Source organism: Acyrthosiphon pisum, chromosome A2 (genome assembly GCF_005508785.2).
Source record: "Acyrthosiphon pisum isolate AL4f chromosome A2, pea_aphid_22Mar2018_4r6ur, whole genome shotgun sequence".
NCBI lineage: Eukaryota > Metazoa > Arthropoda > Insecta > Hemiptera > Aphididae > Acyrthosiphon > Acyrthosiphon pisum.
This window is the reverse complement of record NC_042495.1, coordinates 10,811,310-10,823,175: the sequence shown is the minus strand read 5'-3', so window position 1 is coordinate 10,823,175 and position 11,866 is coordinate 10,811,310. Positions and strand designations below refer to the sequence as shown.

At 29.6% G+C, this 11,866-nt stretch overlaps 1 protein-coding gene across 1 annotated transcript in view; it reads right to left on the bottom strand.

The window, feature by feature from the left end:
* Nucleotides 1–6,031: 6,031 nt before the first annotated feature.
* LOC100165939 overlaps nt 6,032–11,866 on the bottom strand; it is a 320,821-nt gene continuing 314,986 nt past the window's right edge. The window contains exons 4-6 of the mRNA XM_008182315.3: nt 11,088–11,221; nt 9,164–9,494; nt 6,032–6,807 (exon numbers count right to left, since the gene is read on the bottom strand). Coding sequence (XP_008180537.1) covers nt 6,707–6,807; nt 9,164–9,494; nt 11,088–11,221 — 566 coding nt within the window. The 3' untranslated portion in view covers nt 6,032–6,706. The remainder of the gene's footprint in view (nt 6,808–9,163; nt 9,495–11,087; nt 11,222–11,866) is intronic.

Genomic DNA, 11,866 nt, shown 5'->3' with positions numbered 1-11,866 from the left:
ATAAGAATTGTTCTTTTGCAGAAATTTAAAGAATCAGAAGTACATGGACATCATTTTAAATTATTAACGACTTTTAACTCCCCCCACCATATATTTTAAGAACAAATATCAATAATACCAAATATAAATTAGTATGTTCTTAAATGTTTTAATACATTATTTATATTTTAACACTTTTTGTATTTTCTAGGTTATTTTATGGTTCTCAGTAAAATAATCACTCTGTAGATAATATAATTATATTATACATTATGATTCACCCCCAGCATGCTTACCCTTATATTAGTTATTTTCCTGTAACAATCAATTTATTAAAATTTTAATTTAGAATTAAATCCGGTAACCGCCTCATCAAACCTACAACTTCACCTCAACCTAATGACTAACTGGTACGACAAATGACGTATCAAAATAAATCAAAACAAATCAAGTCACACTGCATTTACTCTGAAGAAGGGCGTATGTCCAACTGTTACATTAAACAACATTCCAATTCCCACATAGGACACAATAAAATGCCTAGGACTCAATCTTGACAAAATAATAACATGGAAAAATCATATGCGAACCAAAATAATGACTCTCAACGCCCGTATGCGCATTCTCAGTCCTCTAATATTGAGAAATAATAATACCAATCTAAAAGTAAAACCTCTAATTTATAAAACCCTCCTGAAACCTATTTGGTTTATGGCATACAGCTCTGGGGCTCAGCAAAAAAATCCAATACCGATAAAATCCAAGTATTCCAAAACCTAGCTCTTCGACGACTCTCCAATGCACCACCGTACGCCTCAAACCTAACATTACATAATGGTTTTCACATAAAAACCGTCATCGAAGAAGCTTAATCCTTTTACTTGCGCTTCCATATTCGACTATTCTAGCCCACCAAAATCCTCTTATTAAAAACCTCTCCTTTCTAACTCTCCCAGGAAATTCAAGGCGCAAGTTAAAAAGGAAATGGTGTCGTGACCTCCTACAATTACCAATTTAAAATATACTATAAACATATTACATGTATAATATACAATTTAAACCATCAACAATTAACAAAAAATATATATTTATATATTATATTATAAATAATTCATGCTAAGTGTTGCCAGTGGGTGGCTTCTTATTCAATTTCTGACGTGACGTCAGTGACGTCCTGTATTATCTTTATACATAAGCTTATTGTACATTACTTGTATAGATTGTTTATTTCTAATGAAAAAAAAAAATTCGGAATCGTTATGTTTACTTAAGGACTATAATTTTAAATGCTTAGATTTCTTATACAATTTAATAGGAGTCCTCGGTGGAGATACAAACTTTCTTTTCATTTTAGAATCTACTTTTTTTCACGGATATGATTATTTTTAAAATGTTGATTTATAAAAGGTGACATTTTGTGTCAACACTATATACCGGTTTATTTTTACCAGTAAGGTACTCTTTATCATATAAAAAAAAAAAAACAAAAAAAAAAACAGTGGTTTACATATTATTTATAGGCCTAACATAGACATTTTGTACAATAGCACCTTTAACTACTATAATTACTAAGTATCAGTTATATACTATAGTCTATAACATAATATATAGGTATACGAGTTCAGTTTTATCGAACGACTTTCAAGTTTAACGTCAGCTATTAGGTACCTAGTTATTAGTTATTACCAGCCAGGGGCGGACTAGCTATGGTGGTGGGTGAGCGATCCCCGCCTGGGCCTGCCAAAAATGTAGGCTGCTTGAATACATTTTGGCCGATAACTTATAAAATATTTTATTATTAATCCAAAATTGGGCGAACATCATGTTTCCCTGCAGGGGTCAATTTTTATTCCCAATCCACCCCTGTTATCAGCTAAATGTAAATTACAAATAATAATATATAGTTGTAATATTTAATAATTAAACTATTAAAGGCAATACATTTCACTGCATATCTTTTATTAGCTTCGCACATCTCTTTTATTTGTTCCATATTACTTGTGTACTGCTTTGTCTATATATGAATATAAAATGTGCAAACTATATCAATCATGATTGACTAAGTACCTACAAAGTCTTACACTAAAAAAAGTCATCGAAGGATAATTAAAACAGTATCAATAATCTATGTATTTATAAACATATAATATTATATACTTGTTTTGGTTAACAATAAGTGGATTAGTTAAAAACTAGAAAATGTTTATGGAGTGTTGTGATGTATAATATGTTTATTTAACATCATGATACAAACTCAAAATAAACATATTTTGTATAAAAAACAATCATCAGCGTTTTGTAACATTATTACAATTATTATCATCATCACCGTATAATGATTATTGTGGACTATTGGAGTCCTCTTATAGGTACGTATTTAAATGTTAACGATAATTTGGGTGCTAATTAAATCGAACCTCGTCGTACGTAGCGTACGAACTAAGCGGATAGGTATTATAATTTATATTGATATAATATATTATATAATATAGAGGTACACATGCATGTATTTTCACGGTTAATTGTACCTTGTGCATTACCTACTGTTCGAGTACTATTGTAGTATTGTTATATATTAACATTACATAGCAGTATTTTTGTGCGACCGAGTGGATAACCACCAATTTGATATAAACAGAGTATAGTACTATAGAGAAGCACCGGTTTACAACTGAAGTGAAACCAGAGAGGAGAGTGAGCTGGTGTCAATTCTCCTGAAAATAAATTCTAAATATAGTACTGGCCGGATGCATCACGGAGATTCAACATATTTCAATTGAAAATGGTCAAATCTTCGACTTGAGTTGGACCGAGAACGTAGTATTATAAGTATATAAGTAATATAAGTATTATAAGTAAATAATAATTAATTAACTATAACATTTTAACAAATTTTAATTTACCACCTGTAGGCTGTAGTGCTGTAAGTAAAAAAAGTCACTAGATCACTCGACTTTTGGATTCAAATCGTATGCCATGTGATAACATTTTTCTAATCCGTCAACCATATACTGTTTTAAATCGTGGTCTGCACTCAGTGCACTCGTCTGGTTGTATCATAATTCATAGAAGACTGTTCGAGAAATGATACAATCTGACCAAAATATTTTATAAACAAAAGTCAACAAACTTTTAATATTGTAATTATAATTATAGAATTTCAAAAAAAAAAAAAGTTATATAATTTAATAGACATTTATTACATTTAGTTGGATTTCGACTTTTAGATGGAATTGAATTCGTAATTTTTTCTCGCAACTAGAAACAAAATGTCAAATAATTTAATGAGCTAAATTGATTTGTAATAAAAAAAAAAAACCGAGCCCGTCGCTCTGCTGCAGTGAACTATATTGTCACAACGTTTTTACCATACTCTGCGTGCGTTAAAAACAGTAATTGGGTAAACTTATTCGGGGAATAGAGTATAGAATTCAATGAAAATAATCATTGTATCAGATGAGAAATAATTTTGAGCGGAGACTTTCCTATATTTCTAACGATACCTGTTTTATTATTTATCTATGTTGCTATAAGTAATAATTTTTTCTATTAGGGAGTTTTAATTACCTACATTTTGCCAATAACATTATCATATGTTATATGATATTATTTCATGGGTACTGCAGTGCTACTGAATTTCTAAGAATAATTTTTACCTTTTAGTTTTACCACACAGAGCACCAGCTACTCCAAACAACTAGCGATTACAACGCAATGTCCATTAATAATCACGCGCCCGCACTTAGCATTTATATTTTATAATCTATGGCAAATTCAATACATTCATCGCTCCGCTCACAATCTAAAATAATAATACAAATTTGATTATTATTAATATTAATAAATTTAGCTCTACTATAAAATTTGCGGGTAGGTTGAAATTTGCAATGTTGCAGTCAATTGCGTTTGAGTGTTCTAATAATTGAATACACCTTAAATAGAGTTGTATTATAACGGACCATACATTATAAAATATAAGTAGGAGATACCCACAAATACTATAAAATAATTTCCAACGTATGAGGTGTAGTTGCTACTTACTAAAAGTATGGGTACATGTCGCAGAATTAATTTAACATTCCACGTCAGTTACCATGCAGTTTTATTGGTAGTCGCTGTACATACAAGACATATCATATTATATTGTATAGCTATGGGCACTTACCTGAATTACCTAACGGTTTTTCGGTCGATTGACAAAATTAAAACATATGTTGTAGGCAGAATACGTCATTATAGGGGGGTTTTCGGTATCAAACCGTTCCTGCTGTACACTTGGATGTCAATCACGTCGTTATTCGACCAGAAACATTATTAATTATTTCCAAATAAATATCAAAATAATCGACAGTCTCGTTTCATTATTTTTAGTACATTACGTAGGTACCTACGTTTTAAATAAACAAAATCCAATCATGGATGTATTATATAGTATAATATGGTGCGATAGAACAATGGCGAAATAATAATATGTCGACGTAGAGGTGTTTTTATTTTTCATTTTTGTTGCACATACCCGAAATTATCTCGTTACATTGTTATACGACTAAAATTATTGCAATTAAATATTAATAGAAAGTAACGTGTACAACAAATTTAATTTAAATGTTAATAACTGGTGGATGGGAAATGCCAATTTTCCGTATGCTGTACTCAAGGGATACATAATATTTTGAATACGCACCGTGTTCAATAATTTCTAGTAGCTAGGTACCTATGTATTTTGTTCGACTCATTTCAAATGTTGGTCAAATATCGATTTCATCTGCTAAAACGAGAAGGATTTCTTTTCAATAAAATTTACCTGCTTATCATATCGTATTTATATAATAATATGTACTACTGGAAACTGATGGAAATGTAATTAGACAAACAACGTTTATAATAAGTTAAATAAAGCTAAATAAATGTATCACTTTATGTACAGCCTAAATTCCCACAAAACATCAAAATAAATGGAACTGTGGTTAATTATTGTGTCATGCCATAAATGTTGTATTTTGTTGAATAATAAAAAAAAACATATACCTAATAATAATAAATAATAATACATGATAAATATATTGCAATATAAATGCGATAAAATTATAAAAAAACCAACTTCTTATCATTGATTTTTTTTTCAGATTTTTAATATTTAATACGCATTTGGGTGTTGTTTGGTGTTATCCATAAGTTATGTACTCGTATTACATGTAAAATAATTCAGTGAAATAATATATAGTGTTACATTGGATAGTACATACCTACTTATTTAAGTGTTTTGCTAAACGATTACTATTTAAATTTTTTAAATGTTTGTTAGGTACATTAGTTTACGGGATTTATGTCTTATTTAAATAAGAAGTTGGTACCCAGAACAACTGTATTTAGAATGTATAAATAATGATTATTACCATATTATTTTTTTTTTTGTTTTAATTTTTAAACAATTTATTGAATCCTGTTTTTGATATTTAAGTTTTAGGAAAACCGTATGTACGCGTTTGGTTAAATTAACATAATATAGTCCAAAAAATAGTTACATTTTACATGACGTGGAATACGATTATAATAATTTTAAAATGATATTAAAGGAATGATAAAGTTAATACGTCATTTCAAACATCCCGTACAGTATTAATAATAACAATAATAAAAATGAAAAAGTAAAATAATGAGTTTTAGAAAAATGTAAATGTATATATATTATGTATATAGAAGTGCAGTTGAAAAAAAAACAAAAATATGACAGCTGTATGTTTGATACTATATAATTTTATTAGCTCCATCTGCACGACGATAAAACCAGGTGGCGCGTGTACAGTCGAAATTAAATATTCATTTTTCATTTGGGACTTGATATAAACGGGGCCGTGGAGCCGCGGCGGGCTTACAAATAAAACTCCACTATTAGGTTTCATCCATCCGGCACAAAAATGGTTTTAATTGTGAAATTAAATATTAACATGGTTTCCTACTTTCGGCAAGAAAGAAGATTTGTTCGTCATCGAGGAATGAATTAAAAAAAAAAAAAAATGACGGATTTATCACAATAAAACAAACACACTAAGTTATACATGATATATATTTCCAAAGGTACAATATAGTATAATATAATATTATTAAAGATTTTTAACTACAGGGTGTTAGCATATTTTCAAGCGGTGACTAGCATATTATTTATCATGATAATATAACAATATTATAGGTACTTAAATAATATGTATTATAATATATATACAGCCGGCGATATTATTTACGAGAATCAATATAGACATCGGACCACGCTCTATCCGTAGGTATATAATATAATTTGCCTATGTACATGATATTGTATTCAAACACTAAACAATTTTTATAAATACAAATTTAATAAAAATATATTACAATAAAATAGTAAATAATAATAATTATTTAACAATGATTGAAAATTTTTTTTCAAAGTTTACAATGTAATAGATTACAACGAAATGTAACAAAACGTAGGATAATGGTGTCAAATTATAAAACAATATACATGCCCCGCATTGGGAGACTGATTTTTTAAAAACACAGAAAAGTCTTAGGTACTTATTAACATTTCAAAAACTAAAGTTAACTTATGACTTAAAATTGTTCATTTTTTTCTTCTTTTTTTTTTTTACTAATTTTTTTTTATATTAATTTTTTTTAAATATTATCATTATTGTTGAAAAATCGTTGTCACATAATAGGTCTGTGACATTGATTAGGTTGCGGTCAATCGCTACCGTAGAAGTACTATAAACAGTGATGCTGACACGTAGACCGCGATCTCGTTGATGTTCAGTGATTGAGCAATGTTCATGGAAGGCGAGTTGCTCGATGCTGGAAAAATTATTAAAAATAAATATTAGTTATATAAAGCGGTGGTTTTCATGTTATTTTCCACAGATAAATAAAATCTACGAGAGTAATAAACAGTAATTGAACAGTACAATTTATACTGTACCAGCAGTGTAAACGACAATACGTTTATAGTACATAGGTACAGATATTATTAATTGTATTACCTTATCATAATTTTGGTGTCAATAAACGAAATTATTTTCATGTATAAATAAAATCTTGGTACTACCATGGGTATACCTAATCGATTGTTGAAATTTTAGGTCAAGATGATTTTGTAATCACAAAATGTCCCTAAATTGTTGATTCTATAAAAAGTAAATATTATATTACCTAGACACATCAGGCTATTGCGTACACAAAGTTATTTTACGTGACAATCGGATGTAGAGGGGTTGAGGGAATTGACATATTAAATTTATATAGTAAAAAATTCAGAAATAAATACAAATTATTACAACTGTATTAATGAAATATTTAAAAAGCACGACGCGTCACATATCACTATAACCCAGTGAGTGGTGACGAACAAAAATAAAATAATAATATAAATTTCATCATTATTTGTTAAGGGTATCCTCAATATCACTATTTCATCCTGCAACCTATACCAGGATCCAGATTGTATATAATAAAAATGTCAAAAAAAAAAAAGATGTTTAAAGATGTCGATATCTTAATATTATATTAGCATGTCGTTTAAATTTATTTGAAGATATTGTTTTTTCAAAAAATTATTTTCTGGAATTGTTTTGTTTTATATATCATATAATAATAATAATAATATTGTTTATCGTTCAAACTAAAAATATACAGTTTAGAAATAAGTAATAACATTTCAAATAAAAGAATAGTTGCAATAGTATAAATAATATTATAACATCAGAATACAATATTTATAAAAACAAAAACCAATAAAATAAAATAGAAGTCAGTAAGTGGTTGGTAACTTAGAAATAACTAAATAATATTAAGAAATTGTTAAAATAAAAATAAGATGATCATAAAAGAATTTTATTTATGATTATTAGATCAAATTATACATACCGGGATAGTTGAAAATCTTTTAAAATCTTTTAAAAACAAAAAATCTCACAACATGAACATTTGTACTTCAATATCTATTAATTGGCAATCGCTATACAAATTTATATAGTTGATTCTGTTGTCTACATTTTCTAGTACATTTTAGGAAATTTTAGTCAGTTCATAAATAAGTCTATAATTTAAATAAAACTTATACAATTAAACAATTTTGAAATTTGAAATAATTAAACAATCCATTTTTGTATTTTATTTTGTTGTGGAATACGTTTCTTCATTAACGTAAAATTTATGTTTTTAGATTAATAAAATCAAATATAGTCTATGGTAAGTTGCAGTTTTTGTTAGAATCTGGACGTTTTACCTACACATGTAAGTATTTACTAAGGAATAATATCATTTGATTATCTGTACGAACAATTGTATACGAAAATAACCATTAGCTATAGTACCACGTAATATTATTATTATCATTCAGACACTAATAATTTTGATCAATACAATACAATACTACGAGTACTACGCCTTTAACCAGAAACATAAAATATATATAAAAAAATAATGAAGTCGTAGTACCTAACTCGATATTATGATTTAATATTTAAATGGGTCATGCTTAGGGGATAATTATATCATGTGATTTTCGTGAAACCATTGACATTTGCTAGCATTGTATCATGATACAGGTATAACGGGCGAAGGACTTCACAGAGAAACGTATTATTATATTATATTGTAAGGTCGACCACAATGACTATTTCCCGACAGCTGAAAGCCAAAGACTTACCTACAATTTATGGCTGATATATTATATACTATATATATAGTAATCTATATTATTTTGTCCCGTCCTCCTCCGTGCGTATTCTGATCTTCTCCTCCACCCCACTCATAAAATATGGGTGCTCCGAAGTGCAAATCTCCGTATGTCATGCGCCTCTTTATTCAAACATATTCCATGTTACGGCAATAGCTCGTAATTAACCCCCCCTCCACAACACGACTGTACCCTTAGACTAATACTGTAGAATTGAATATTTTGAATTCCATAATTTAATAATCAACCTACCTACCTATCTATTGTACAGACCTTTCTCGAATAAAAAAAAATTATCTCGCTATAAGTAGGTACATCGATTATTGCCTATCCACTAAAATAACACATCCAACAAATTAAAATCCTCGTACATTTTATAAATGTATTTCTATTTTTTTTATATCTCATAAGTTTTTAAGTGATATTATGCTATTTTCTTGCGTCAATCAGAACGAGTGGTCGCGTTACGCTTACCGTGAACCGGATCAGCCCTGGAGTCAGCGTCTTGTTCGTCACCCCCTACCAATCCATCATCGGCAGCCGGCAATGGTAGTCCAGGGACGGGCCGCGGCCGGTGCGCCAGCGCGCTCTGCTCCTTCGACTTCCAGTATACAGTGCCCAGTGTGGCCACGCATTTGAGTTTCATGTCCCGGTCGAGCCTGTTCCGGTGCTGCAGGTGGCCACCAGATCCTGGCAACCGGAAGTGCTGCATTCCAGCCTCGAACTTGAGGCCCAGAGTAGTGACCATCAGCCCCTCGCGACCGACGTAATCCGTGTACGGGCCCCGCAGATACGAAGAGTTTACCTACGAAAACGAACATCATATTATTATTTACATCAAAATATAACATAGACACATATATTGAATTATTTAGGGTGGATCCCGGCGTTGAGTGGCATGCACTTCTGGCCAATGCCAGAGGTCGATAGCGACGAAACCAGAGCTAACTTGATTTTTTTTTACGTGGGTGATGGTGTGTAAAAATAACAGGGTACAAACAAAACCTTAAGCAACCGAAATTTTTCTAAGAAGAGCTGAGAAGAGCATTGATTTCCATACTCACTTTTTAAATAGTTAATATTTTCATAGAAACAGTTTTTTATAATTTTTTTTACATTAATTTACATTAAATTAATCATAAATGCAAATACCATTCACCGCAGTAATGGTAAAATTTACATTTCACTATGACATAACCTACACATTTGTATACAAATATCAAAGATGTGTGTCATCGATTTAAAATGTTAAATGTATTCTGTATTATCACGGAATCTCACCACACCTAATTATTTTTGATCACTTTAATACATTTCTAATAATTTCTGCCCGCCACAAAAGTGTTTGCCAAATTAAAGTAAAATTATATAAGTATTATCGAGGCGATTTTGAATATTCCAATTATTGTTAGTATGATAATGTTTAATATAAATACAAAAATATCATATTTTTTTGATATTTTTATTCTTGGATATCACAGCTGAAAAAAAAAAATATTCAAAATCGCCTCAATCATTCCCTAGTAAAATTGTTGATCAATCATAATCCGTTTTCAAAATTAAAATATGTCAAACTAGATTCTTCTAGTTTTGTCTAGCTTATTGGTCTAAACGTCACTTTTTTTTCATTGACTGGAGTCCCCCCCCCAGCCCCCTTAAGATTTATTTTCAGTCTTGGGTAATATACTTCTGAAAAGTATGGAAATAAATATTGGAATAAATACTCGAATACTTATGAAAAATAGTATTCTGAATATGTATTCGAATACTTGATAAATATAATATTCCGAATAAAGTATTTTGAATACTATAAAAGTATTTCGAATAATTAAAAATATTTATGATAAATATATAAAACGATACCAGTTATAATTTTGGTATTGTATGATACTAATAGATATTATTGACTCAAGATTTCCAACTCATAAAATATAAATTTTGTATTTTTGTTTTAAATCAAATGCAAGGGAATAACATGCAAATCAAACAATTTAATTTTCATACTTTTAAAGTATTCAGAATACTATACTCGGAATACTACCTAAGACTGTTTATTTTATGATACGGAATTTAAATATATTGTAAAACATTATAACAAACAAAGTTAATGTTTAGATTGGTCAAATCTACATTAGTTTTGATTTTTGACAAAACTTGCTGCAGCCTCCTTAAATTAATTTCCACATGAATCATATTTAAAACTAAATAAATAGTGGTCAAAAAATTATTTTCTGTATGCATTTTTAAATTTGGTGTAAGCAGGTAATTACTTATTTTTTTTTTAATATGTTTTTTTTATTGCAGTACAATTTGCTCCAATCGAAAGTAATGACAATAATAATAATAATAATTTTAAAAGACATTATTTTATTACAAAAATAATAAATTGCATGCCAACCTGTTCGCCGTTGATGTACCAGGCCAGCTGTACGGCGGGTTTTGATCTCCCAGAGGTGCAGTTCACGTTGACAGTGTCGCCCGGTTTGTACCGATCTTGGCCGCCGGATATGCGAGGTCCTTCGTCGGGTGGAGCTGAACAAAAATAAAAAAATATATACGATATGAATATAATAATTTGCAATGACTTTTAATTGTGTACAAATAAAATATTCTTCAAAAACGTTCTTTAGTTTTATAAATAATGAGTAGATATTATATTACGTTTATTTTGTATACCTGCAAGTTGTGAAATTAATAATATTATAATAAAATCCCGAGATGATAAAAGTCCAAGTATTTGGAAATATGGTGGTCTTTGAGCACATTTAAAATTCCAGAAATCCGAATTTTAATAAATGCATATAGGTATAACGAACCAGGAGTAAACGTTTGATCTCCCCCAATATTATATTATTACGGCATAGGCTACGGCCGAGTTTTTCCATATCAGCCATAACTGTATAAGGACTATCGACGACAACAACTATCAATCCAGTTTATATATATAGATATATATAATATATAAGTTATGCCCAATAATAAGAACGCGCGTCGTACACTGACTTTATTAAATTCTGAGGAACGTTATTTAATACGTTTTGGCTGTGTAGAGGAGACGCTTCGAATAAAATGCACGTGGAAATGTTTGCGTCGATATCAATACGCGGATTCGAGACTTTTTGGCGGCGGTAATCCCACGCGTAAACTGTATATACGTATAGGTACTCGTTTAGGTAG